The sequence below is a fragment of the Pocillopora verrucosa genome, chromosome 10 (assembly GCF_036669915.1).
Source record: "Pocillopora verrucosa isolate sample1 chromosome 10, ASM3666991v2, whole genome shotgun sequence".
Lineage (NCBI taxonomy): Eukaryota > Metazoa > Cnidaria > Anthozoa > Scleractinia > Pocilloporidae > Pocillopora > Pocillopora verrucosa.
Genome location: NC_089321.1, coordinates 6880139 through 6907896, shown reverse-complemented (window position 1 = coordinate 6907896; position 27758 = coordinate 6880139). Strand labels below are relative to the sequence as shown.

The 27758-nt window shown below is 37.8% G+C and overlaps 4 protein-coding genes and 1 long non-coding RNA gene across 5 annotated transcripts; 3 read left to right on the top strand and 2 right to left on the bottom strand.

Annotated features, from left to right (window-relative positions):
- Nucleotides 1–279: 279 nt before the first annotated feature.
- Nucleotides 280–1760, top strand: LOC131790407 (uncharacterized). Its single transcript, XR_009340688.1, has 3 exons — nucleotides 280–361; nucleotides 938–1062; nucleotides 1658–1760. It is a non-coding gene; the product is annotated as an uncharacterized lncRNA (long non-coding RNA).
- A 489-nt stretch (nucleotides 1761–2249) lies between these two features.
- On the top strand, nucleotides 2250–8454 carry LOC131790447 (uncharacterized). Its single transcript, XM_059107672.2, has 10 exons — nucleotides 2250–2370; nucleotides 2736–2886; nucleotides 3865–3937; nucleotides 4304–4373; nucleotides 4844–4929; nucleotides 5130–5253; nucleotides 5914–6018; nucleotides 6227–6386; nucleotides 7020–7123; nucleotides 7605–8454. Exons 2-10 carry the CDS (start codon nucleotides 2796–2798, stop codon nucleotides 8271–8273), a joined length of 1482 nt encoding a protein of 493 aa, XP_058963655.2. The 5' UTR covers nucleotides 2250–2370; nucleotides 2736–2795; the 3' UTR covers nucleotides 8274–8454.
- Nucleotides 8455–9728: 1274 nt separating this feature from the next.
- Nucleotides 9729–11454, bottom strand: LOC131790425 (large ribosomal subunit protein mL43). The gene is made up of 3 exons (XM_059107637.2): nucleotides 11336–11454; nucleotides 11154–11260; nucleotides 9729–10774 (listed from the first exon to the last, which is right to left on the bottom strand). Exons 1-3 carry the CDS (start codon nucleotides 11440–11442, stop codon nucleotides 10563–10565), a joined length of 426 nt encoding a protein of 141 aa, XP_058963620.1. The 5' UTR covers nucleotides 11443–11454; the 3' UTR covers nucleotides 9729–10562.
- Nucleotides 11455–12049: 595 nt separating this feature from the next.
- LOC131790421 (hypoxanthine-guanine phosphoribosyltransferase-like) lies at nucleotides 12050–17669 on the bottom strand. The gene is made up of 11 exons (XM_059107631.2): nucleotides 17521–17669; nucleotides 16149–16255; nucleotides 15277–15410; nucleotides 15136–15185; nucleotides 14648–14713; nucleotides 14291–14308; nucleotides 13837–13919; nucleotides 13657–13703; nucleotides 12947–12993; nucleotides 12394–12423; nucleotides 12050–12293 (listed from the first exon to the last, which is right to left on the bottom strand). The coding sequence occupies exons 1-11, from the start codon at nucleotides 17542–17544 to the stop codon at nucleotides 12240–12242; spliced, it is 660 nt and encodes a 219-aa protein (XP_058963614.1). The 5' UTR covers nucleotides 17545–17669; the 3' UTR covers nucleotides 12050–12239.
- Nucleotides 17670–18439: 770 nt separating this feature from the next.
- LOC131790433 (protein disulfide-isomerase A4-like) lies at nucleotides 18440–25749 on the top strand. The gene is made up of 8 exons (XM_059107646.2): nucleotides 18440–18786; nucleotides 19832–20037; nucleotides 20807–20945; nucleotides 21897–22102; nucleotides 22914–23218; nucleotides 23641–23800; nucleotides 24253–24489; nucleotides 24980–25749. The coding sequence occupies exons 1-8, from the start codon at nucleotides 18500–18502 to the stop codon at nucleotides 25393–25395; spliced, it is 1956 nt and encodes a 651-aa protein (XP_058963629.2). The 5' UTR covers nucleotides 18440–18499; the 3' UTR covers nucleotides 25396–25749.
- The last annotated feature ends 2009 nt before the right edge of the window (nucleotides 25750–27758 follow it).

Genomic DNA, 27758 nt, shown 5'->3' with positions numbered 1-27758 from the left:
GAGATCAGGTATGTGGTACCCAGAGCTCTCACGGTCGCTAATACAATCGGGCAGAACCTTGCACACAGAAAGAGGCGGGGTCTGAGTAAAGTGATAAACCATAGGTAGCGGCTTTAATATCACTACATGAGTTGATATTTTTTCTAAGAGAGCCGTCAATGACACGTTCTGAATGCACATTTGTTACTTCGGAATTAAATATGTAAAAGTTGGGTCGCTTTTTTGTCTTTCAATATAATTCAATACAATCTTTCAGATATTACAAAGTGCAATGTTTCGTTTTCTGGTGCCTGCTGGCCAGAAATAACTGCAGGCTCCACATTTATCCAGCCATGTCCCTCGCTGTTCTTTACAACTGGAGGTAAGCTATCAAAATAAAATCTTGTTATAGCTTTCACTATGTCTGCCTCCGCCGTCTGATGATATGGAATTTTGATTATTGAAATAATTCGAACAGGTTTGAGGGAGATTTTCTCATGGAGCTTGTAGGCTGTGACTTTTATTTTTCAAGAGATCAAAGTAATGAAAGTGACTCACATCAGCAATTTCTCAGACAGCGAAACGAAGCGTAGTAAAGAGACATCGTAGAGGTTACCCTCATCACTTTGCGTCCCCTGCTAAGAAATTACCAGACACGACTAGTTAAGAAATAATGATTACTAGGTACGACTATTTAAAGCGCGCCTAGTTCGTTCAAATCGGGATAATTTCAAACTCTATGTCAACATATTTTTCTTTTCCTTATATGCTTTCAATTCCATACATATACGTACATGCGGGGATAATTATGATGCGGTTTCTGGTCTAGGGGGCAATAAATTTTCACTTGCCTGCGTTTACAGTCGAGTTTTCAATATTGTTTCTATTGTAGTTGTTTTTGTTGTTGCTGTTATTGTTCTCTGTTTTCTTTTCCTATTCCTCCTTTGCTCATGCGTAGGTCTCATTCATCGCCGTTGTAATGCCAGTGGTCATTGGGAAAGGATGAATATTAGCCAGTGTCGCAAATTGGAGTCAAGCCAAGTCCTCAATAACATGAAAGACTGTAACCTCTTGAACACCACGGTAATCCGTTAATAATGTTACATAACGTGGGAATAGCTAAACTGTAACTGAAGGTAAGGTGCTGGCATCCCTGAGATGTAAAATGATGGTTGACAATCATTGACTATTTAGAAAAGCAAAGGACCGAAACACTAAAAAAGGAAAAGAAAAAGAAAGAGGCCCTTGATACGAAACTCCTCGTTTTAATAAGAAATGTTATGCTCTTGATCTTGTTTCGAAAATGAGGGAACTCGGAAAGGGCAAATTTTAGTCTATGCACATTAATTCGATTGATTGAACCATCCAAATAAATGATGTGTGCTTGTGTAAAGCGCTGGTTTTGTCAACCGAAATATTGTTCATTGACCCCATTAACTCCATTAACCCAATACGGTTTCTTGAACCCAAAGATAATTGTGATCCAACACTGAAAGAACTGTTACGTCTTATTTCAGATTTCAGAAGACAATGACTTCATAGTTGCAGAACATTTTCTTACATCTCCCCCCTACGAAATTTAATTTGTTTTATTTTTTGTTTTAAGTTTTCAAATAATAATCGAAGAAAAAAGAAGTTCTTTAACCTTTACATTTTTTACCTCGTCTCTCGAACGCAGTGTTTCCAGTCAGGAGAAGCCTCCACAATGGAATTATATCAGCTGTACATCAACGAAGGTCGCGTGTTCGTGGTATTCAGTTGGATTTCTGTATCAATCATGCTGCCATCAATGATCATTCTAATTGTTTGCAGGTACTTAATCAATTTGACTTGGTTAAAACTGGCTCTTTTAATTCATATTTTTATATATCAATTCATTCCTTCGTCGATTCTCATCAATTCGTCCATTCGCCCATTCGCTCTCTCGCCCAATCGTACATTCTTTCATTCGTCCATTAATCAACACATTCGTATGTCTGTCCGTCCGTTCTTCGTTCTTACAATAGTACATCCATTCATTCATTCATTTATTTATTGTGTGTTCATTCGTCTATTCCTCCATTTATCCTTTCGTCCTTACTCGTCCATTCATTCAATCCTTTATTTATTTACCTCTTTACTCCATTGAAAATCTGTATGCAAAGAAAAATTCGCTCAATTACCCATCCAGTTTTTGGTTCCCAAACAATTCTTGATCGTAATTCTTATGATATTTTATTAGTCAAGCGTTTATTCTTTCTTCTCCTTGTGATATATATCTTCTTCAGCAGAGATACAAACCAACAAGATCGATTCTTACTTCATAAAAATCTACTGACGGCCTTCATATTGCGAACTGTTACCTACTTCATCGATTATTATACTTATCTCACTCTGACAGACTCTCTGCAAGTAGGTTGTATTATGATAAAAAAATAACTTATTTTTGGTTAAAGTTTATGATTTATTTTTATCACTTTAAAATGATGCAAGGCCTCTTTAATGGTACGATTTCAAACTGATTACTTGTTATATATAAAGGAAAAATAACAACAAGGAACAAAAAAACAAACAAACAAACAGACAAAACATGTAATCCTTAAAAAAAGTGGAAGTCAATCGAAAAAAGGTAAACTAACATCGCTCCTCGTCTTAAAGAACCTTGTTCAATTAGTTGGCTTTTTAAAAAATGTGGGAGTGATCCTGTGATGACTGTTTACTTATTGGTTTTCTCACGAAGATATCAAAATTATTTTTCTCTCTTACAATTGATGCAGACCGTTTGCACAGGAGTCTGGATTCTAAACCGCTACTTTGCTGTGGCAGAGGTCACTTGGATGACCAATGAAGCGGTTTTTCTTCTGCGCTTACTCATTAGGGCTTTCGACAACGATTCGTACTTCTGGTATTATTTCTTCTTTGGATGGGGTCAGTATAAATAAAAATGTTTCATAAGGAGCTAATGGCACATTTAAAATTTACGTGTGAATTACAAGTTGTTTAAAGAGGCGTTTCCCTCATTGTTTTAAAAAAGAAATAACCAGAGCACATAATTTTAACCTGATTTTTGTTCGTTATCAGAAATCAAACTCCGCACATATTTCTGTGGCAACTATTATTTGCATTAAGCGAGAGTTACTGGGAGACTCGGTCAGCGCGCTGAACTCTGGGTCAAGAGGTCAAGGTTCAGGCCCTGGCCGGGTCTCTGTGTGAAACACTTACTTAGTCTCGTAACCAGACCTCCCACGGTCGAGCGGCCCTACATTTCAGTTACAGTTAAACGGTAGGATCTGAGTACGAGATTAACACTTACTCTTATAGAGCTTCTCTCGACCAGGAGTGTAAATGAGTTCTAGGGAACCGTCAAGAAAACCCGACGGGGGAACCTGTAATGGGCTGACATCCGCGCATCCGGGGGGAATAGATGTACCCTTAGTTGCTACGTGCGATGGAGACCGGTGTAAGCTCCGCCATTTATGTGCCGGTGGACCTATTTTGTACCGTGTTACTGTAACTGAAATGTCGGCTTACATCCCTTTGGCTGTAAAAGGCCTGGGTACGAGACTAGGTGAACCTTGGTGACTTGACCTTATCAGAAATCAATCTCTACTGAAAATCGCGCGTTTTTCTGTTGAAAATATTGTTTGCAGTAATTTCGACTTTTAACATTCTTGAGATAACTCTAACAAACCATTCATTGCTATCTGTTTTATATAAAAGTTGCTCTGAACTCTTTTCTCAGAATTTTAAAGCCTCAGTCTAAATTAACTAAAGCACGATTGGTTCCTGAATGCATTTCTATTTCATAACGATAGCATATACGGCGCCATTAATCAACCTAACAGCTCTTTATTCCTTTATGGCTCTTGTTCCCTAAACGTGTTCGTTCTCCACATTCATTCAAAGGTCTTCCAGCTTTCCTGGTTTTCACCGTGTATGTTCCTATTTCTCTTCTTGTGTATGGGTCCTACGATCCACGGTGAGTTCGCTCAGTTCCTTGCAACACCAATCTGTAATCTTTATGGGGTGTCGCCAAGGACGTAACTAAGGAATACTAAGTTGCCCTTGACCACCCTTTGTGAACCTTTTTTTGGTCACATTAAGTAAAACACGGCGTGGAGGTTGACATGACAATCTGGTGAGTACCTTATGGTTGACACAATGTGACACCCCTACCCCCCCCCCCCCCCACTTCCCTTTGAAAATTCTTGGCTACGCTCCTGGGTGCGCCTAGAACGATAGAGAGTCGACTTCGAATAGTTCCTCTTTAAAACCTCAGTCCACCGAACGGGAAAATGTCAAAACTTAAAATAAAATTGCTGATATTTTCAATTGGTTTTGTTAGTTGCTGGAGTGCACACGGTCAGGAGCCCATCATGATGATACTGTACGGACCGATAACCATAATGCTTTCGGTAAGGATACTTTTCTTCAAGAATTTTAGGTTTGATTCAAAGATCCCCGCATTAAAATTTTGAAACTAAGGAGTCTTTGGCATGCCTCAGAAGCTTATCACCCACATTTATACACGTGATACAACGTTGCCTTCTTCGTATGACATGCAATGGTCCGTTTTGGACTGAACATTTCGTAAAATTGTCATCCAACACTGTCTTTTATGCGAGCTTTGGAATCAATGTCAGTATGTGAGCAACTGCGCTCCTACCCCTCCCCTAACCCAACATCAGTCAACTGATAACAAGTGAGGGTCAATGTTTGGCTAAGGAAGGGAAAGTAGGTGCTCAGTTGCTCATACGCTGACATTGTCCCGAGAAAGGCTAATTCTGCAGATATCAGCGGAAGTATCCCTTAATGCAGGGAAACTTTAATCCAGGGTTTAAAGATTTATAAACATATCGCGAATTTCTTTATCTGTTTCTTCTAGATTAATTTATCCATCATGATCTTTGCCTTGTTCACTTTGGTGCGGAAAATGCAGGAAACAAGCACACCAGAGCTTCAAATCGCCAGGTAAAAAAAATTCGTCCAAGTTTTCAAGCAAATATTGAAGGAGAAAAGTTATCCTTTCTTTTGGACGTTTTGGAGAATCGACGCAATATAAGAGCTTGTCAAAAAAAAAAACAAAAACAAAAAAAACAGTTTGAATAACATTTCTGCATTAAGATTATTAAGCTTTTAAAAATACTATTATCTATTTTTCCCATTCACAGAAAGACTGCCAAGGGAGCAGTTATCTTGTTTCCACAGATGGGTGTCATATATCTTTCGATATTTTATATTCCCAAGGGAAATACAGCATTTGATTACGTCGTGCGGGTTATCTTTCCACTTCAGGTAAGGTTGTGTGCTAGTCCTAAGCCGTAGTTCCACTACAGGTTAGGCTGTGCTGTAGTCTTAAGCCGTAGTTCTACTACAGGTTAGGCTGTGCTGTAGTCTTAAGCCGTAGTTTCACTACAGGTTAGGCTGTGCTGTAGTCTTAAGCCGTAGTTAGTACTTTCAGCATGATTCTTTCTTTCTTGACTCAGTGTTAAGCAAATTTTTTCGGTCTTGCCTTACTGTCCTGACAGCTGATTACTGATTTCTTACGAGAGCAAAGTTGGTCAACCGCACTAAGTGATAATATATAAATTGTTAAATTATGTTGTTATAAGTCTGTTCCATCCACGTATGATTATTTTTTTTTTTTTAAGAGGCATTGGTTTTTTAGTTAGCACCTCATCTGTCATTTATTACTGATCAGCACCTCGAAACTGATTTAAATATACATTGTTTTAGTGGTGAATGAGTGGGTCAGACAGCCAGTCTGTCGGTCCGTCAGTCCGTAGTATCCGTCAGTCTGTCAGTCCGTAGAGTTCTTCAGTCAGTAAGTCGGCTATAGTCAGTTAGTCAAGTTAATGGTCAGCCATACTAAGCTAGTTAAGCGGTAATTCTACTGATATGATTAGTTAATTAGTTAATTTGTATGTTAATTTGTTCCCTGTACATCGTCATTAGGGAGCTTTTGCAGCTTTGGTATTTGTTGCGTGGAACTCAGAGGTTCGTCAGAGCGTCAGACAGCGTTGTATTCAGTGGTGGCACCGAAACAGCCCCATGGAGAAAGTAAGTTTCTCAGTACAAATCATGATATGAAATACAAATACAACACGGGAAGACTGAAAGGGAACGTGGTAACGCATAGAGGATAGAGTGAGTTCGATTGAGGGTTGGGAAACCAAACACAAGCGGTTCTAGAGACCAATTTTCATGATGAAGGCTCATACAGTACCGGCCATGGACATAAACAAGTTTTTCTTCTTTTTTTTGTTAGGGTAAATCAAGCAGCTCTGTGGAGGAGCACTGCCAAAACAAAATGCATACGAATTTACCAATGACTGTTGAAGATTTTCTGAGGTGTAGAATGGCAACATCCTCAAGTCCTCATCCACCAACTAGGCTCACCAGCAGCGAAACAATCCGGTCAAACCAAGGTATGTTCTCTACATATCTGTTGTTATTGTTGTTGTTGTTTTGTTGTTCTCTGTTAATTTGGTCACGGCTTAGATGTTCAATGGTTCAAGGAAACAGAGGGAGGTGGACTAGAACTAGTTAACTGATTAAAAACCGTTGAGACGCCAGATAGTACAATTATAAGGAGTATTTGTAATAGTACTAAGACCGAATTGGACGACACGAAGTCTTATCACCAATTAATCATAAAAATTACAATTTCCGAGAAAAGAAGAATAGCCGATTTATGACAGAAAAGGAAAATTTGTATTAAGAGACTGAGAAAGTCCAATTGGATGATTTAAATTACAATTTATTATGAACGCGATTGGTTGATTTAAACTACAACTTTGAATGCGATTGGTTTCTTGAACTGCCCGATAACAACTTGGCAAGTGAATTAGTGAAAAATAGGAGTTTTCACAATCGAGGAAATTGTAATTTTTTTATTAGATGGAAGATGGTAGACACTCAGATCTGTCTACTTAGTTTAAAGCAAAGAGATGCAATCACTTACAAAGAGTTATGACAAAAGAAAGACGTATTGAACCATTACTTATTGGTGTAAATTTAAGTGATCGTTTTCTACTTTTGAGTTAATTCTCGTTTTGCAGAAGAAATGCTGGATTTGTCACTGAGCCCGCAATCAATCGTTAAATTCCCAAAGACACCTTCCGAGATGATTGAGCTAAGAGAGATTAGGCAACTGTCACGACAGGTACGTTCTAACTTATAGGTTCAGTCTTTCTGCGGCCCACACTGCCTGCTTTTTTGACTGAAAAGAGGATAAATCACTTTCATCCCTGTTCTCAGAAATTTTTGTCCAAGCCAGGAGCCCATTCTGTCTAAGCTGAAATGGATATGTCCTGTATTTTATTGGTCTGCATGAAAGGCCTCTAATGTAGGAACTCAAGTTGTTATGAATTAGTGATAAGTTTGCCGCTCAGCCATGCTTGGATTTCTGTTTAAGTGAGATGGGATGAAATAGGTATCTCTCCCCTCCCCTTCCCCCCTTTTCCCATTGTATGGTCCCAGGGGGGTCTCCCTTTGGTGAAAGTTTTTCACCCCGACCTTTCCGTGCTCTTAGAAACCAAGAAAGCCGTATTTAGCCCTCACTCACCAAAAATACGCTTGCACTGCAAGCCAGTGTTTCATGGAAAAAAAAATAAGAGCTAGCAATATCCATTTTTCTCGTTCAGAGGAATATTCCCGAGGACGTTTGTTATCCTCAGCCAAGCTGTAGCCAGAAAGTTCCGGTAGTAATTCATGTCTCATCTGCTGCCACACCCAACTGTACCTTCTCACCTTCAAACACGAAGCATAAAACAATTGAAGCCCCAGCCCGACCCCACAGAGAGCGTGTCTCTACGGGATCCTTCGAAGGCGTGCATAACCTTGAGTCGTACATCTGCTGTCATCCAATACAGGCTCAATTTCAGACCATAATGCACGAGTCGGCAGACTCTGGTATTGAAGAATTTCACGGTGAGAAGCGCTTGTCCACCGATAGCATGTGGTTTGAGGAAGAGATTCATCTGGATCAGCCACCGCCACTACAAGCCACACTCGCACCCTTTCAAACCAACAGAGTTCTGTTTTCAAAGAGGACGAGTTGCCCCGCAGTCACCGCTCTGCATTCCAAACCGCTGAAACAAACCCTGCCATACAACGTCCGCGAGGCATTCAAAGGCTATGGTGTTTGTGAAGACACGAAGCAAATGAAAGAGCCGCAGAGATTGACAAGATCTGAGAGCTTGTTTTGCGGCTCAGGTTCTCAAGTGTTCCCTATTTCGTCAAGTAGTTATGCATGGGCTGAAGGCAAACAGAAGTCTAGGAAAAAGGTCTTGCAAGAGAGGTCTTGTAAATGAGGACACTTGGACTAAGATAATATGAGCTTTTTTGATTTTGAATTTTTTCCTTTTATCGAGAGAAATTTTTCAAGTCATGTTTCAGTTCTTAAAAACATGCTTAAATATGAAAACCATCTCTAAATATTTAAGCCCTTCTCTTTATAAGACTCCCCCTTTTTTGTCCTTCCCTTAACTCTATACATGCCAAGACCTCTTTAGTAATTCTCCTTACCATCTGCCATACAATTCTTGTGATGTTAATTCAGAGAATTTGGCACTGGATCAACTAATAATCCCCTAATTGATATTGTTCTTTACTCTCATAGCTTGTCTGCTTGATATTGTATTGGTATCATAAGAAGAAATTCTGCTTTGGTCACTCATGGGAGTAAAAGGGTTAAAAGAAACTTTTAAGAATTAGTTTAAGCCACTTATTGTTGCAATTTGTATTCATTGTATTGGAAAGCCTATAAGTGTTTGTATTTAAAATTTACCATGTTTCAACCAAAGAAATATGCATCATATAAAGAATTTATTAATAAAGGCAATATAGAAGGACAAGGGTAATAAAGAAAGCCCCTCCACCCTCTTCTTCATCTAAGGCTCTGATATGCCTCAAGGGAGCTTCAAGTAGAGCTTTAGGTATAGTCACTCTCAGCCATTTCTTGTGCCTTTATGCACAATGCACTTGATGAAAATTGCATTCTAGAGGAACCTCTGGGCACTTAAAATCCTGATGTTTTTTGCAAATGTATTAGTGTAGTTGCCAGACAATCGGCCACAACAAAATAAATGAAAGACAACAATATTATAATGTAATATTAGATGTGGTTGACTAAAACAGGAAAAACAGAAATGATCCCCCAGAAATAATTGTGCAAGTGTTTTAACTTTTGCAGGAAAAACCCCATTTCCAACCTCCTCCCCAAGCAAGTTCTCTTCCTGTAACACAATTCAAGTTGTATTTGTACATACTAATTTGTTTTTATTCAAAATGTTATTGTCACTTTATTTACGAGCTTTAAGTAAGGCATATGATTGATGGTATAATTTCCTATTTACTACTTCATAGTTATATGTATCTCTAGAAAATCAGAGTTTTTGACGGCAATTTCATTAAACTTGAACTAAATGGATGGATTGTTTCTCTTTGAGGAGTCTTGTTGAAACCCTTTCATTGCCTGAAGCAAACGATGAGTAATTTATTCTTACAAGAACAATGTTAACAGAGAGTAAATGAGAAAAAGAAAACAATTCCACAACATTATTGAAAATGTTATATATTTTAACATTCCAAACTACCATTGTTCCCCTCCCCTCAAATTACAACTGTTGTCCTTCACCTCTTCACCTCTCCCAATAATGACAATTATTAATAATTATTGTTCTCCTTCTGCTCCTCTCCCCATCCATAATAATTATGGATGGGGATTATGAATAATTAGTAGAGAGAGAAGGAGAACAATTATTGTTCTCCTTCTCTCTCTACCCCCCCTCCCAAACTACAATTGTTCTCCTTCTCCTCCCTGCCTAGGTACATCTTTTGTTTCCAAGCACTGCATGCATGATTTCATAGTATGGGCCAATCACATCCACAGACTTAACTCTTGATATTGGAAAATTGAGGTGATCACTTTTGCATCCACTTGTTGTTTTAGTTTTTTGAGCTTTCTTTCATCTGAAATTTGTCAATTGTTTGTTTTGGAATTTAAGAAGTTTGGAGATCTACATTTCTGCCAAATGTAGTGGTTAATTAATAAATTAATAAAAGTTCATTGTATCTTTTAGTGCAGAGTTGGACCCTAGCCTCTCTTTTTTGAAAAAAAGATCTTTTTAAACACATTATTGCTAAACTCAAAATCAGTCTTTTACATCTTTATAAGAAATGTATGGTGAGAACTTTTAATGAGAATTTTAGGATAAAACAGACTATGAAAGGCAAATGAAACTATAGCTATAGAAACTCTCTAAGGTGGCCAATTCATTTTACCATCATTACTAATAAAATCAAATTATCTTGTAATAGCTGGCAAGAATGCACCACCACAATCATTTTATAAACTTAACCCCTTTCTCCCTATTGGGGTTTTACTGTATGATAACAGAAGCTTCCTAGCAAGCTCACAAACACATGTTGGAACTGCAAATCAGACAATTGTGTGTCAAAATTGCAGTGAGCCACATTTACCTCATCACCTTCACTCTTTCTCAGAGTCAACCAGTCCAAGCATGAAATGCAAGCAACATATAAAGTTTCCCCAACATGTGTGACCTAATCTTTGTAGCACATCCACTGAAGCCAGAGTTTTACTTTGTTTTCCCTGTAACATGTTTTCGCAGAGAAGGTGGTTTATGCAAGAAAGGATTCCAGGTCCCTTGTATGGATGGATTCTCAGTGTGCCAGTGCTTCCGTATCTTCTCCACTTTCTCTCCTGATTCATTTCTAAGGCTTGTAACGCATTCTTTTATCTTTTCTGGTGTCATATTCTTTACTTCAACTTCTTTGCTATTGCCTCCAACTAAAGGGGGAAAGGAATATATTTTTAGCATTGGTAATAGCTCCTCACAAACAGAGATTGTGTTCATGCAGAAACCCTAGCCTTCGAATGCATAAACTCAATTACAAAAACATGTGCTATGCAATTTCAGCCGGTGTGAAATTGCAAGCCAGATTTACACATGAAATATGTTCCACTCAGTCCCATTACAGGGCCTAAATAAAACCAATGAAAATCGATGAAAATCGATGATAAGAAAATCAATCTATCAATCGACGGTAATCGCATACGATTAGTTAATTGGCATCGACTGGCATCGGGTCACATAAAAGTATTCGTTAACTTCATTGATTGGCTATCGACTGACGTTCATTGCCTATAACTGCTACAAGTAACTTACTAAAGTGTCCAGTAATTGTCGGATGTTTTCCACTCCGCTCCATGACGTAAATAGAAATTCCAGGATTGTCTTTCGCAAACTGCACGATGTTCTTGTCAATGTACTCCCTACAGAAAAGCACACACCCAACATTTACGATCAAAATCGCTTCTAAATCATGAAAAGATCGTTTGAATTATTACCTTATTCCTCTACTGCTTCCTCCCTGGTTACAGTAATTAAAAGTGAGCCGTTGTAATGGCCGAACATACCGGCCGAACACTCGGTTAGCGATGTTGATCTGCGCCATCTTGAAATTTGCTTCTTGTTAGTGGAATGAATTTCATGTAACAGGTACTGGATAGTCACCTTAAGGACCCCAATCCCCTTTCGGCTTTTCGTTTGCAGCCGTGGGATGTTACGCAACGCCCACCAGTCATGGCCTCGCAGAACAACTTTAGCTAACTTTGTAATCATAGAAGTATTTCGGTAGAATTCGGGTCCGAAAGCCATATTTTGAGATCTACATCCAAGGAATTACAGGGTAGATCATTCTCTCTTTTTTTTTTTGTGTTCTCATTTTTTTAGCTTCAAAACTATTCAGTTTTTGATAGACACAACTAGCCAAACCTGCTTCACGGGACTCGTTATCGATCGGAATCTTCGAGGAACGTTTTCTAGGTTCAAGACGCGGCAGAAACTCACAACAAAAGCGCCAGGAGAGACTGTCACTGGGAGATTGATTGATCCTCAGCCTTAACACCAACCTCAATTCTGATCTCCCTGTATTTTCAATAGTGGCACATACCTTTCTGGACCTAATAAGGGATAACCTATGGGAATATTTGTTCTTGCGAGAGGAGGGTGGTAAATTGAAAAAAAAAAACATACCAACAAAAGAATAATAAAAACAAATATTTTGAATTTTTTCTACTTTTATTAAAAATTTGCAAGAGCGTTTGTTTTACAATCATGCCTGATGTTTCTGTGAGGAGGATTACTGGGAGTTAACCCACTACAGCATCAAAGGATGAGAATGTTTGATCACAACTGGCTTTTCATTGGAAAGGTCTGGTTAGGACAGTCTGTAGATATCAGCTGCTTTCTTTATGATTCAATAGCATACTTCTTTTTTCCATTCTCATTGATTACACATATATGCTGTTAAAGAGAAAAGAAAACTTCCCATGTAACCTGGTGTCACCTAAAAGTATCTTACCAAAAAAATATTATGAACTGCAAAGAGAAGCTTGCAACTTACATTGAGATCCCTGAAATATTCGTTGTAATCCTACAGGATAAATACATTGTTTTTAGAGAGTGTTACCTTAAGCATTATGTGAAGGTATGATAAGTATGCATACATGTGCAGGTATTGGTATTGTAAACAAACTAAGACTGAAAACTCAACCAATAAGTCAGAAATTATCATCAAAATATATACAGTAGTAATTTCTTTCTCTCACCAACTGAAGAATGATACCTGATAATGCTACAAAGTTGGAATGTTTTCAAAGAATATAATGAATTTCTGAGGGAGCTAGCTCGCCCTCAATAGAATACATCTCCACAAAGCAGAAGGTACAAGTTAAGTCAGGTTACTAGCTGGAAGGCCCATCCTACAAATGCCCATCCCACCAGTAGTAACTCGTATTACCACCTAGAGTCACTTTCAATTCTTGTCTTCAAACCATACTTTTAGGTAGAAGGCAACAACTGTCTCTACATTTTACTTACACAGGCTGAATTTAATTCCCACAAATCCTTAGCTTACTGGTTTAAATCAATTTACCAGAGCATGCAAGTCAACTTACCAGAGCATACCCAACCACAAATTTATCAGGGATCTCAAATCCAATATCTGAAAAATAAACACAACTTTAAAATTGATTCAGTGATTAAAATTGATTAATTAATCCTCTACCTTGAGCAAAGTACTTCTGGCTCAAGAAGATCGATTCTGATTTTAGGTATGCAAAGTAAATCTCCACATAGCAATAATTGATTCTAGAACCAGCAGGCATTTTATAATATTTGAAGCATGCAGTAAGTTAGGAGAGCACAGGAGAAGCAAGCAGTTCTTGGCATTCATCACAAGATGAAGCATGCAGTAAGTTTAAGAAGCACATATCATGCACAAGAGCAACTCAAAGTGTAGCAGAGATCTACTATAGATACCTCTACTTTCTTGAGTGCTCTCCAAATTTCCTCAGTACTTCATTTCTTAACTAACCCATAACTGATGCATGAACCAATAGCAAAGAACAACACTTTTAACACAGATGTTAAAATTGTGACCAATGGGAATAGGAGCATTCTCTTGAAATTGAATTTGGTTGAAACAAATTTGATATCTTCCTTTTAATCAATAGCCTATTTATTAATCAATAGATTAATTAATTAATAATCAAATTACAAAATATGCTCTTCATAAACACTAAACTTTGTTGCCTCTAGAAAAGAAAAAACATGAAATGAATACCAGTAAAAGAATACAGTTTTGTGTCTTGTGGGAATTACTTACACTCTGGACGATATCCATTACTCTTTGGTGTTCTCTTCACCAACAAACTAGTGATTGAAAAAATAAAAGTGAATAAATAAAATAAAAAATGCTTCAAAGATACGATCCACAATTTTGCATTTTTTGCCAAAAAGGAAAACAATCAGCTATCCTGGGTAAAGAAGTATATCAAAGTTTTACCTTGCCACTTTGACAGTTGCAGGTTCGAACTTCTGAAGAGTGGTTAGTAGTTTCTGCATAGTTGCACCTGTATCTATGATATCCTGTAAAAAAAAAAAAAATTGAAAAAAAAAAGCATAAAAAACACAGTGATTTCTTTGTCTCGTGATACTACGAGATTGCAAGATGTCAAAACACCATTTCTTAGAGACCCACAGGTTTCCAAAATTTTTAAAGGTCAGTGACCTCTTTAACTATCTGGAGCAAAATTGGCAAGTGGCAATGGGGTCAAGAGTTGAAGGGTAAAGATGGTACAAGCTCTGCTCCTAGTAATGAATGTAAGTTATTTTAAAACTTGTATGTTATACGTAGGGGAAAAAAAAGGTAACCTCTGATTGGATTTGTAAGTCTATGAAGTAGACATAAAAAAGTTTGCATGCAAGAAAAGTAACTTTACTTTCTGTTGTAAACCTACCTCAACAACTAAAATGTGCTAGAGAGGAAATATAAAGAATTATCAGTGTTAGTTCTTACAACAAATGACAGAATATAAGAGAGTTGTTATTAGTCTACATAAATAAGTGAAATTGGTATTCTCTATTTTCTAAATTCTTCCAATTTACTTCCACCATGACACTATCTAAAATACAGTTAAATGTATCTATCTACAAGTATTATTTACCACACATCATAGAACAAAGATATTACTAAACTGTATATCACTGAAAATACAACAATGTACATAAAGGAACTGATGAGCAAAACTCAGTTTCATCAACTCAACAATTACGAGACAACAACAGCAATAAGTCATGCCACAAATTTCACTTACCTTTCCTTTTAGTGCAGACAGGTCATCACTTCCTATGACTTTTACTTCTCCTGAGGAATGGTCATCCTGAACAAAGATTCAATTTGTCTTAAAATGATTACTAAGCTACAGATAACTTGCTCTCAAATTCTCTCTAGGATTTTCTTGAGAGTTAACTGGAACTGATTTTCAATCTTGTGGTCAAAGAGAGAAGCACCTCAGCAGTAATTTATGTTGAATAGTTTCCTCCAAAGACAGAGCATGACTCTGGTCAGGCTAAGTATGGGCACAAGCCCTTGAATGAAGAGTCCCACCATCTCACCATTGGACAGACTGAGTTTCTATCACACAACTGCCTCTCAAAAGCAACCTCGATCTTCCTTAGAGAGAACATGTTTACAATAAACAAGTATAGAACTTCTGTTGCATTGTCACTTAGGAGCAGAAGCTCTTGAAAAATTTCTTGAGACAATTGACTGTTTTCAAAATAAATTTTTAATTACAGGCACCTCATAGCTTTTCAATCGGATGAAGTCAACTGACATCTGAATTGACCGATCTGTTTAAAACAAAGAATAATTACTCATCATCAAAATCTATTTTTTAAGGAAAGTCACAAAATTTTGATTTGAATCTTCACTTAACCTTACCCATATTAGCATTTATGGTCCTGATGCAATTCATAAGATCACCAAAAAACTGATATCCTCCTTTTAGTACACACAATCCAATGAGTGGGCCTTTGTCAACATCACGGCATATATTTCTGGCCAGTCTTTCAATTCTAATTTATAATCGATTAAAGAATGCAAAGTAATTAGAACTGTAGTCTCAGTGCAAAATAAAATTATTTGGTGCCTTTTCAAGATTATATGATCATGCACTTATTTTTATAAGAAAAAGTGATACAAAAAATGATTGAATCAGAAGCATCCAACAGTTTTCATGATGACTACATCTAATAGCAATTTTTTGCAACCAAAGTGATTTAACTATATTCAATTTGAGAAAGAGGGAGCTCAAGGTGAAAAATTGTCTGCAGTACCTTTTGGAGTTAATTCACTCTCATCAAAATTAGGACTGTTTCTTTCAGGGCTAATTATACTCTCTTCAAGTAAAACAGTGGGAAGTTTCTTCTACACTATCTAATTTTGGAAAAATATCTCTTACTAACTGAGTTGAAGGTTGTACTGTAAGTTACAGACCAATTTTTTTCCTGTTGGATTTGTGACCCACACACAAAGGGTATAGCCCAAAAATCTGAATGGAAAAAACAAGGTTTTGTAACTAATAGCACAGACCAAAAAAGGAAAAGGCTAAGATATTTATTATCTCTGGATTCAAACAGAGAAGTAATATTTTAATTCTAAAAAACTTTCAAATTTAGTGAGCCTTACAGTGAAAGAAGGCCAGCTAAATTGACCAATCATAGCACATGAATTAAATGAGATATAATGAGATAGAAGATCACTCTGCATAAACAACAGTCCCCTTTAAAAATTATCTATCACTGGTCTCTTACCTGTCATGAATTAGTCCTTTTGGTATCATAATTGATTCTACATCATTCTCATAGTGTTTTGGTAGGCAAAACATATCCAGGGAATAACCTTCATAGTTATCTGGAATCTGTAAAAATAAGTGCAGGTCGCCTCCCCAGTTAACAAATTCAGTAATTACTATGTCCCTTTTACTTTTCAAATGAAAAATATAACCTTAATAACACCCTAATGGAGAAAAATTTCTGTCAATTTTTAAGCCAGAGAGTGTCACCCTCGTTCTAAATGCAAATACCTCTCCAGTTAAAAAATTCAGTAATTACTATGTCCCTTTTACTTTTCAAATGAAAAATATAACCTTTAGTTAATAACACCCTAATGGAGAAAATTTTCTGTCAATTTTTAAGCCTGAGAGTGTCACCCTCGTTCTAAATGCAAATACCTCTCCAGTTAACAAATTCAGTAATTACTATGTCCCTTTTACTTTTGCGAATGAAAATATAACCTTAAGAACACCCTAATGGAGAAAATTTTCTGTCAATTTTTAAGCCAGAGAGTGCCACCCTCATTCTAAATGCAAATACCTCTCCAGTTAACAAATTCAGTAATTACTATGTCATTTCAAATGAAAAATATAACCTTAATAACACCCTAATGATGAAAATTTTCCCTTATTTATGAAAAGATCATGATTCCTTCAAATCGGTTGAATAAATCACACTGGCTGGCCACAAAATGAATATGCGTATTTCTCGGATCCTAAACCGCTAACAACACGTTCACATGAATGCCCGCGGTTTCATCACCAAGAGGGAAGGCATTAAAGTTAAATAAACTGAACAATAAAGTTAAATAAACTGAACAATAAAGTTCATGATCTGAACACCGGTAAGTTTTCCACCTAGAGCATCCATAGTTCTTTCATATTTTACTTAATTATTTAATCATCATTATCCTCTTTACCGTAACATTCTTCCTTTAAGCCTATTATCGCTAAATTAATGAACGTAGTTGATTGTGATCAGCATAAATGTTAGTAGGAGCTTTCAATTCACATGTTTGACAAGTGTTTCTTCGACGAAGCAAAGTTAATAAAATCTTGATTCCGCGAAGCCGGGATGTCGCAAGGAGGAAATAAACCCATTAGTGACGCACCACGTTATTATGAGCTACGGAGCAAAGTGGATAAAATCTTGACTTCGCGAAGCCGAAGCCGGAATGTCGCTAGAAGGAAATAAACCCATTTGTAACGCACCACGTTGTTATGAGCTACGGTACAAAGTCCTGGTAGCCAGCTGTCCAACCGGTTATTAGAGTACGATCCTTACTCTCAGAACATTTCATAAGCCTCTGGAACTGGTAAAGGTTGAATAAATGATTTATTTCACAACATACCTTGATGCAATCTTCTGCAGCCATTTCCAAGTTCAGGCGGGTTTTGGCTTGGTAGCCACGCGGAAAGTTTTGTCTGTTTGAATGGAAATAATTCTAAAATAAATTTATTTGTTAAAAGACAGAATCAGATGTTTTCGTTACAAAATTAACTTTCAGGCGAATTAAAAAGCTTTAATCGAAACGGACGGTTACAACGAGAAGTCCTTGTCAATTTAAGTTAGCGAGCCCAGCGTTCTTTATTGGTGTTGCGTGATACATGCGTTATGGTACAATGTAACACAGCGATAACCTAAGTCATCGTTGTAAGAACGAGTTATGTCCAGTAAGAATGATTGAAGTCAATGACTGTTGGACTCCCAAATTCGTGGAGAGCTAGGTATCTCTGAATATTTTTTTCAGATTTCGTTGAATGTTTCAATTTTTGTTTCAAATTTTGTGTGACAGTTTTTCCATCTCGTGCGGCTGGCAAGAATTGATCGTTTGACCGTTGTGTTCAATATTGTGGTTCGGATGAGGTTAATTGCGATCATGCCCTATCCCTCACGTACCCATCTCAAAAAGAGCAAATGATTGCACGTTTTCAGAAATCGTTCATGTGTCTCGCCTGGGGACGGAGTATTTGGGCTACAACGAGTGTGGACAATTTCTTTCAGACAGAGCAAACAAATTGAAACGTAGAGTGGGACATAACATGACTCTATATGAAAAGGGAAAATCGTTATTTTTAAAATTGAATGAGTCAGTTTTGGAACCTACGTAGATGTCTGTATGTCGATAAGTTTTAATTGCAAAAAAATCAGATTAAGAACTGTTTATCGGTCTTTGGCGGGTAAACTGAATTGTCCCGGGGAGACGCGTAGCGCGATCCCATTGGTCAGAAGCCTTCAAACCTGTCGATCTACGATTGGCTATTTGTAGTCTTTGAAAGAACTGGGAATCTCCACAACACGACAATTTTCTTGGAGGTCTTCCGTTGACAATGAAGGTTAAAAAGTTCTATCTCGCTTTAGTCCTCTTAATCACTTTTTCTGCAATCTTCACGCTTGCTGAAGAGAGTGAAAAGGATGGCGAAGCAGCAGCAGAGGCTGTAGAAACACCCGAGGAAGCGGAATCCGCGGAAGAAGGCGACGAAACAGAGGCAACTTCTGAAGGAGGCAGCGCCGAAGAAGTGAAAGAGGAGGACGATGTTTTGGTTTTAACGACCAAAACATTCGACTCTGTGGTCAAGAAAAACGATATCGTACTTTTGGAGTTCTATGCACCATGGTTTGTTGAATTAATATTGATACTGCGTGATTTAATTTGTTTATCGTGGTTCACTTTTGTGGTTCGTAAATCCTGAAGTATCAAATGCCTGATCCGAATATAAATTTTGTTACTGCACTCCATTTCTTTTAGAAACCTTTCCGAAAAGATTCGTCTCAGAAATTGTTTATGCCACAATGAAACTTCTTAGAACCTATTGAGCGTATAACAATTGCGTTAGCTTTCCCTACAATTCACTTCAAGCACCCACCCGTGAACTGAATAAGGGAATGTAATTAAACAGACCAGTTGTGTATTGTTAGTCAAAATAATATGAATTTCATTTTGAGCTGCTGCCAAGCAGTGATTTCTCGGTTTTGTTTATAATTTAAACAGTACTTCAAAAGCCAAACGAAGAAGAAAATGTTGGATTTTAATCGACCTGATTTATCACTAGACAAAGTATAGAATTATCTAGATAGTTTTAAATTGTTTTAAATTTCATAACAGTTATGGATAGGATGCATTGGAGGAAAAAATATCAAGCTCTATGAAGCTTGCCAAAAAACCTTGAATCTGTTTAAAGTTAAGGACAGAGGACTTTTTTAACTCTGGAAAACTGAAATGTGCCTAGGAAAACCCATAGAAAGTATTGAATGACCAACAGATTGGGCTGATACAATGGCTTTCCATCAATGGTCTCAGTCTTGGAGAGTTTGAGCTAGTTTAAAGAAAAGCCCTAGAACCAAATTACTTGATGTTTTAGCTTTTCATAAGACTACTCTTGTTGGCTCTGAATTCCTTCCACTCCATGTCTAGTAATAGATGGCCACTTTTTTTTGTAAATGAATGTTGAATGTTGAAAACAAAGATTATCAGGGTAACAGGGCACATGATGAGTAAACCATTCTCCAGTTAATTTTATTAACAAATTAGCCATTTGAAATGTTTTTCCTGTTCAGGAGACCAAATGCAACTCTCTGAAGGCAAGAAGGGCTGGTTGTTCCTCATGGAAAAAGTTCCTGATGAACTTTGATTTCTGATTTTCCTCTCTCTCCATTCAAAGGTGTGGCCACTGCAAGTCTTTGGCACCAGAATATGCAAAAGCTGCAAAGAGAATGAAGGAGGCTGATCCTCCTGTGCCATTCGCTAAAGTAGATGCCACAGTAGAGACAGAACTTGCCTCAAAGTATGATGTTAGTGGCTACCCAACATTGAAAATCTTCCGTAAGGGAGAGGCACATGCCTATGAGGGCCCTCGAGATGAAGAAGGTACCACTGTTGTAACAGATAGTTTTAAGTAGTTTTTTTTTGTCATGGGTTATCTTTCTACAGATTGTACTGTCATCAACTATAATCTTGAGGAACAGTTTGACAATACATGTTTGTATAGAGTACAGGTGTTTTTGTATGTTTAGTTTCTACAAAAGTGTGACAATGCTTTCATATTGATCCTAATGCCAAAACCTTTTAAAGGGAAAATTTTAAATGGCCTCATATTAGGACACCTTTACAGATGTCAACACCTTTTAGGAAGGTTAAAACTTAATGTGTTGATGAAATTTAGATAAAATTGAAGAGACATACAAGTTATTTAACTTCGAACTTGAGATACAGTTTCCTCTAAAATTTAACCCCATGAGCTACTTGATTTTATTAATACCCAGCTGGATCTTCTCCTTTTTAAAATGTGTTACTCAGAGGTATTGATTAAGGTATTGTTATTGTATTTTTTGGCTGGTAGAGAAAAAAATGACTCTGCTATTTTCCTTGTGTTCTAGTGGTGCATAATTGACATGTTTTATTTACATTCAATTTAGTTTTAGATGTTTAGTTGGGGATGACAGCCAATTTTGTTTTTTACATATACTGCGGAATAGCCTACTGATGAATATTCAAGCCCCCAAATCCTTAAGAAGTTACTAATGATCACATAATTGCTGGCTTTTAGTAGAATCACTGAATATTCTAATCAAACTGTATTCTGCACAGTACACTTTATATCCAAGAGTTCACTGTAGTGTCACTTTGATTTCTTTAGGTATTGTCAGTTACATGAAAAAGAATTCAGATCCAAACTGGAAACCACCCCCAGAAGCTGTTGTAACTCTCACTAAAGATAACTTCACAGAGACTGTGAACGGTGAATCCCTGATGCTTGTGGAATTTTATGCTCCTTGGTATGAAAATCAGAACTATTTTACTCCCTGTGTAAGATTATTGGCAAGATTTCCTGGATTATTTTTCCAAGACATTATCAATGAGTTAAACTCATTGGAAACATGTCTTGGAAAAACAATCCTGGCAATCTTGCTTGTTGTCCCAGATTTGTCCCACTTGTCATTGCATCTAACTAGGCACTTGTAAGCCTTGAGGGAGCTCTGAATCCTTTGGTGTGTTGGTGAACTTTATATAACTGTACAGGAATGCTTTGCTTACTTTAGAGGCTGTGATTTAATTAAGGGTGTAGCATATATATCTATATTACACCTCACAATGCTTATGAAGGGTTGGGATGTTGTTACAGAAACAAGTTACATGATGATGTGTTATACAGAAAAGTTCCCTAGAGTTCTTGTATAAGCTGTAGGTAGGAGTAAATTTTCATGCAGGTTGCAGCTTAGGATGTAACTATCACATTTTAAGAGTGTTAATTTAGCACTAGCAATATTTATAGAATGTACCTATAAACTTTGAAAGGAAAAAGCTTGCCAGGCCTCAGAAAACCTAACAGCCATGTTTAAAGCAACTGTGATCAATTTTGTGGGAGGGTTGTCCTAAACCCTTTAACTCCCATGTGTGACCAAAACAGAATTTCTCCTTATAATATCAATTCAGTATGAAGCAGGTAAGTGATGAGAATAAAGAGAATATCAATCAAGGACCATTAGTTGATCCAATACCAAATTCTCCAAACTAACATCACAAAGATGGTATGGCTGGCAGTAAGGAGAATTTCTTATGAGATCTTGGGAGTGAAAGGGTTCACTTCATTGGGATTGTTCAGTACAAAATGGTATCAAATCAAACTTTTCGCAATCTCCATTGTCTTGGAGTATAGCTAACTATTACCGTTTAAAGAGAATTTCAAGTATTTAGTATCTAAGTTGAAATGGATTTATTGTATGTAGGTGTGGACACTGTAAAAGACTTGCACCAGAATATGAGAAAGCTGCCCAGGAGCTGGAGAAGAGTGACCCACCTATCATGTTGGCTAAAGTGAATGCTGATGAAGAGAAAAAATTAGCACAGGACTATGAGGTGACTGGATATCCCACACTCAAAGTGTTCCGCCAGGGCAAGGCATCTGACTACAAGGGTTCTAGAAATCAGTGGGGTAAGTTGATTATTTACACCTTTTGTGCCAGTTTTTCTTTCCTACCACATTTTGATGTCATCTGTGATCTATTAGTGAACAGACACAGGAAAATGGTAATGTCTGTATTCAAGCCTATTGGCCCACCCAGTTGGAGCTTATCCCCATTTCCATGTTTCATGTAGCAATTAGGAGTATTGCTACTCCCCCTCTGGATGGGATGCTAGTCCATTGCAATCTTACCCTCCCCTCAGCATTTCATCAGTCTTCCCTTATAGTTTACTGGTACCCATTTATACTCCTGGGTGAAGGGAGGCACTGTGAGAATTAACCATCTTGTCCTAAGAACACAGTACATGGAACCAGCCAGGTTTGAACCCAGACCTCTTAACCTGACATTGTCAGAGACTTCGATTCGTACGTGACACATGTCAGATGATGAGTGTGAGCATTATGTCAAGAGCTAGAATCACTGCCTTAAGTGATTTTGGAACATTGAATGGTTTACATAATCAACGGTACCTTGAATGACCTTTCAAATCAGTACTTGGCAACAACCAATCACAATGTAGAGAATATCTTATAAGAGAGTGATTTTTTACTAATTTTGCAGAGTAGCTTTTTACACACCCGTTGTACATAAGTGAATACGAGAGTGGAATAAAACAGTTTGATTGAGTCTAGTTCGTTAGAATTCTATCCCTAGTAAACAGGGCAAAGTTACGAAAACATCCAGTGGATAAGGCCACTGTTTCTCCCGCATGCAGGGCAACTTTAAATCTATTTGTTAATTTATAACAAATCTGAAAATGTTTTCCTTTGTTTTCTTTAGGCATTGTAGATTACATGCGTAGCCAAGTTGGGCCAAGTTCTAAGGAGATGACTTCACTCAAAGCACTCAAGGACTTTATGAAGGAGAGAGATGAATTAGTAATTGTTGGATTCTTCGAGGATGCCAACGAAAAGTTGTATGCAACCTACCTTGAAGCCAACAACGACATTAGAGATGACTACCCCTTTGCACACACCTTTGACACTGCAGCCAAGAAATACTTTGGAATCACTAAGAGCTCCATTGTGATGTTCCAACCTGAAAAGTTTAGATCAAAGTTTGAAGATAAACATATTGTTTTTAAGGTAAGAGGCGAGTGATTCTGATAGTCTGATCAGATTACGAGATAACTTTTGGAAATTTCAAATAGCTCTGAAAGCAATGTTAGGGTCCCTATTTTTTACTGTAGCTAGTGGAGCAACCTGGCCTGTTCCAGGCGCTCAGTTAATAAAACGGAGCGAAATGAACGGATGGCGTGTTATTGGTAGAGAAAAAACAGAGAAAAAGGAGGCAGGTTTGGGCCGGCTCAGACCTCCCTTGTTTTTTCGCTCAGTTATTACAATCGCGCTTCGTTTACCTAACCGAACGCCTGAAACAGGCAAGGAAAAGCCCAAAATTTTAAATCTGTATTTACTTCTGATGTCTGCCAAATTAATCACTTCGTATCACATGTAGTACCTTTTTTTGCCAACATGTTCTTATTCTAACTTTATTGTAAAATACACAGGGCGATGATCCAAAGCAAGAGGATATCCAAAAGTTTTATGAGGACAAACGTATCCCTCTTGTCGGTCAAATGACTTCATATGATCAGCAGAAGAAGTACACAAAGCGTCCTCTCTGTGTTGTCTATTATGATGTGGATTTCGGTTTTGAACAACGGAAAGGTTAGTAATTTACTTGGTTTGTATGCACTCAATGCTGACTCTTTCGGGAAATGAGCGATTTTAAAGGCTACTTAACAATACTCACGTTACTGGCGTGGTAACTGGTCAGTACACATCAAGACAACTACTTTGCATAGCCAGTAATTTTTCGGGCAACCAATAAGAATACTGAAGGCAAGCATAGTTAAGTCTCTCTTAAATTTCCCCTGACAATAATCAACTAAAACGAAGGAATAGCTTATCGCGCAAAATAGTAAGCTTGTATAGATTTGAACATGGCTCCTTGATGCACTCGCTGACGGGTAGAACCAAGTTTGGTCTGGTTGTCTTACTTAGGTTCTATTATTCTCGCAATTTAGAGAACCCCCAAATGTGAAAACGCAGTATGCTATTAATTTTTGAACGTCGAATTTCTATTTCAATTAAAACTGACATAGAGCTTTCTTCTCCAGCGACCCAGTTCTGGCGTCAAAAAGTTCTAGAAGTGGCCAAGGACCACCGCGATATCAAATTTGCTATTGCTAGCGAGAGTGACTTTGAGAAAGAGCTGAAAGACTTTGGTCTGGATGACTCTGGAGAAGAGATTAACGTTGGCTGCTTTGATGACAAGAATAGAAAATACAGAATGGAGCCGGATGAGGAATTCGATGAAGACAGCCTTCGCGAATTTGTGGAAAACTTCAAGAACGGTACTATTTTCTGTTGTGCATGATACTGATACTCATATAACACACGACCGCCTAAGGGTTGGAATAAGTTGGGTGGGGTCAATGCACCGCTTGATAGATTATATTAGCCTTCTGGTAGAGAAGGAAGTACCTCTTTATATGTGGTGGAAATCGTTTGACTTATTCTTGGAGAATCTCAGAATGTGATAAGAATTTTTTTTGATATTTTAATCCGTATAAGGAATTTTTTCCTACTGTAATCCTGATATTCCCTCGGCGAGAACCTCTATCTTCTTTCTTTACATGCCTTATTTTTTGGACAGAATTGTTAAGGGACTTTTCAAGTTTTCGCTTGACTAGCATACCTTCCAGGGAGAGTATGTGTTGCAATTCTCGTATTTTCTCCATGTGACAGAGACAGGGAAGAGCTGTAGTATTTTGACCAAGCTTAAGAGACTTGTGCGGTCTTCATAGGAATTTCATCGAGAGTACTTTTCATTTCCTGTAACAGGCAACATTAAACCAATTGTGAAATCACAACCTGCACCAAAGAAGAACACTGGTCCTGTGACAGTCGTAGTAGGGGATACATTTGAAGAAATCGTCATGGATCCTAAAAAAGATGTTCTTCTCGAGCTGTATGCTCCCTGGTGCGGCCATTGCAAGGCTCTTGAACCCGTCTACAAGAAATTAGGTAAACATTTTAAAGATCAACCTAACATAGTCATCGCTAAAATGGATGCAACCGCTAACGACGCACCTCCAGAATACGCCGCAGAGGGCTTCCCCACCATCTTCTTTGCACCAGCTAACGACAAGAGGAACCCTATCAAGTACGGCGATGGTGAGCGAGAACTTAGCGACTTAGTGAAATTTGTAGAGGAGAAGGCTACAGTTTCTTTGACAAAAGCTAAAGAGGAGCTTTAAATTCTAGGTAGAAAACTCTTTTAGACTGTCGCTTTATTTTATATTGCGAAATAGACGCAACCAAAACATTTGTGCAAGGTTGCGTTTTCGTGGACACGGAGAAGAGAAAGTAGAGAATGTTATTTTAATGGCGTTTCCTGGCTATTTTTGCATAGGTCTTACCCAATTCCACACATCAGAAAATAAAATGCACTTTGTGCTGTAAGAGTTGGAATTTCGAGGCACTCAGTGGAAATATAAATTCTATATTTAACCTTTTAACCGCCATGGGTGCAAAGAAGGAATTCCTCCTTATACTATCAATACAATATCAAGCAGACAAGTGATGAGAATAAAGAGAAATTTTAACTCAGAGATTATTAGTTGATCCAATACCAGCCGAAGTGTTTTTTTTCCTTGGAGAGAAGGATTGGGGTAGGGGGATCAGTCTTCGTCCACAGAGGCTAAAATTTAAGAATCGATCGCCAGTGATGGGGGTACCGAAAGAATATAACAGCCTTATGGAGATCTGGTAAATTTAATCGCGACACAACCAACATTCTTGGACCCCGGTTAGATAGGTGATGAACTGTCCCTTAGGCGAGGAAGCACCTAAAATGAAGAGGAAATTTTAAAGTGGAGCTGGTATTTGAACTGATTTGGTGACATAGTGGCTCATGGGCTGCGGCTGTTTAGCGGCGTTTATCGCAGTATTTTGACAGTTTCTAGCGCTGGAAAATTTTCAACCAATTCCATTGCATTTAAAAGACCTACAAGTGTCTCTATTGGTTCGGGAATTAACTTTTTTTACCTGTTTTATAAGCTGAGTCGAACTTTTTTAGTAAAACAAGCGCTTTAGGTGAAAAGTTTACAGGGCAAAGTGACCGCAAAATCCGCCATTTAACTTTCAGTGTTTGCATGATAATGCAGAAGGGTGTGTGCATATGCTCTCGTGAAGATCCCATGTCGATACCAGTGATAAAGTGAAGTGTACACCATTAGACAATCCGCAGTATTCGTTTCCAGGAGATCTTCCTTGCAGAGCATTTAAAGCAATGAATGTCGACGTGTGACCAACGCCCAACACATCTTTAAATTCTCCAATATGTCTAGCCACAGACTGGGAAACAAAATTACGGTCTTATTAGTTGCAAGCTCAACAGTAGCTAGTTCAATTTTCTGTAGTTGACAATAAAGAGATTCTCAATGGGATGATGGCTTTTACGGCTAACGATTAAAATTTCGACCATTTTACGGCTAAGGTTAACTCAAAATGACACATTGTAAGAAGGAAAAAAATCAAGACTAACAATTAAAATTTGTCAACCTAAACGCTTCACGGTTAATTTTTTCGGTCGTTTTACGGCAAACGGTTAACCCCACTGGGACCCTCTATGAAGGGGAAGTTCTAGAAAATAGAATAAAAGTTTGGGGTGGGGTTGGGGTGGGTTATCGTAAGAATATCACCGAGCCTTGTGGGGAGATCATGTAAATTTCATTTGGACACGACCAAAACCTTCCAACCCTGGTGACAGATGATGACCGCTCCCTTCGGCGAGGAAGGAACTAGAAGAGGAAATTTGAAAGTGGAGCTGGCATTGTTTGAATTGTTTTGGTGACAGAATGGCCCATGACTTGCGGCTGTTTGGCAACGTTTAATGCATTTCGACAGCCCCTATCGAGTTTAAAAATTCTCAACCAATTCGATTGCGTTTTAAGCACCATTAAGTGTTTTTATTTATTGGTTTGGTAATGAAATCATTGGACCTGTTTGTTAAGCTAAGTCGAACTTTTTTGTACAACAAATAATTTTAGAGGGCATAGTGACCGCAAAATCTATTTAAGTTTCAGTATTTACAAAATGAATACATATGCATTTGAAAATTTGCTCCCGAGAAAATCGCATGTCAATACTGCTGAGACCATCAGATTATCGGCAGAGTTCGTTACCAGAAGATCAACCTTGGAGAAAATTTAAAGGATTGAATGTTGACGCGTGACCAGTGCCCAAAACACAGTTTTAAATTCTTCCAATATGTCTAGACATAGACCAGGAAACAAAATTAAAGCCAGTGTTACCAGTCGCGGGATAAACAGTTACTAATTCAAGTTTCTGTGTGAAGTTTAGCGTCCCTTCTTGGTCACGTAATACCGAGACAGTTTCCAAGGAAACTGTGGCATTGCAAGAAACTTTGGTATTATCAGTACAGATATGTTAATGTAAGTTGGCCATTGTGAAGAGTTTCTTAGCTTTCGACACTTTGAACGGTGGCCACTAATTTAGTTCATCATCAACTCAGTTGATGACTCTAAAATTTTCTTGCAGTACTCCTCACCGACACAGCACCACAGTTTCCTTAGAAACTTACCTCCTTTATTTAAAT

What these genes read in the sequence shown, in the direction of transcription:
- LOC131790447 (XM_059107672.2), top strand. Translation starts at nt 2,796, where the DNA reads ATGACCAATGAAGCGGTTTTTCTTCTGCGCTTACTCATTAGGGCTTTC. An exon ending in TATGGGTCCTACGATCCACG is followed by an intron (nt 3,938 to 4,303) that starts GTGAGTTCGCTC and finishes TGGTTTTGTTAG; the next exon opens with TTGCTGGAGTGCACACGGTC. An exon ending in GAAACAGCCCCATGGAGAAA is followed by an intron (nt 6,019 to 6,226) that starts GTAAGTTTCTCA and finishes TTTTTTTGTTAG; the next exon opens with GGTAAATCAAGCAGCTCTGT.
- LOC131790425 (XM_059107637.2), bottom strand. Translation starts at nt 11,442, where the DNA reads ATGGCGCAGATCAACATCGCTAACCGAGTGTTCGGCCGGTATGTTCGG. An exon ending in GGAAGCAGTAGAGGAATAAG is followed by an intron (nt 11,261 to 11,335) that starts GTAATAATTCAA and finishes GCTTTTCTGTAG; the next exon opens with GGAGTACATTGACAAGAACA. An exon ending in GACAATTACTGGACACTTTA is followed by an intron (nt 10,775 to 11,153) that starts GTAAGTTACTTG and finishes TTCCCCCTTTAG; the next exon opens with TTGGAGGCAATAGCAAAGAA.
- LOC131790421 (XM_059107631.2), bottom strand. Translation starts at nt 17,544, where the DNA reads ATGGCTGCAGAAGATTGCATCAAG. An exon ending in CTGCAGAAGATTGCATCAAG is followed by an intron (nt 16,256 to 17,520) that starts GTATGTTGTGAA and finishes TTATTTTTACAG; the next exon opens with ATTCCAGATAACTATGAAGG. An exon ending in GCAACTGTCAAAGTGGCAAG is followed by an intron (nt 13,704 to 13,836) that starts GTAAAACTTTGA and finishes TTCAATCACTAG; the next exon opens with TTTGTTGGTGAAGAGAACAC.
- LOC131790433 (XM_059107646.2), top strand. Translation starts at nt 18,500, where the DNA reads ATGAAGGTTAAAAAGTTCTATCTCGCTTTAGTCCTCTTAATCACTTTT. An exon ending in GGGTTCTAGAAATCAGTGGG is followed by an intron (nt 22,103 to 22,913) that starts GTAAGTTGATTA and finishes TGTTTTCTTTAG; the next exon opens with GCATTGTAGATTACATGCGT. An exon ending in ATAAACATATTGTTTTTAAG is followed by an intron (nt 23,219 to 23,640) that starts GTAAGAGGCGAG and finishes TAAAATACACAG; the next exon opens with GGCGATGATCCAAAGCAAGA.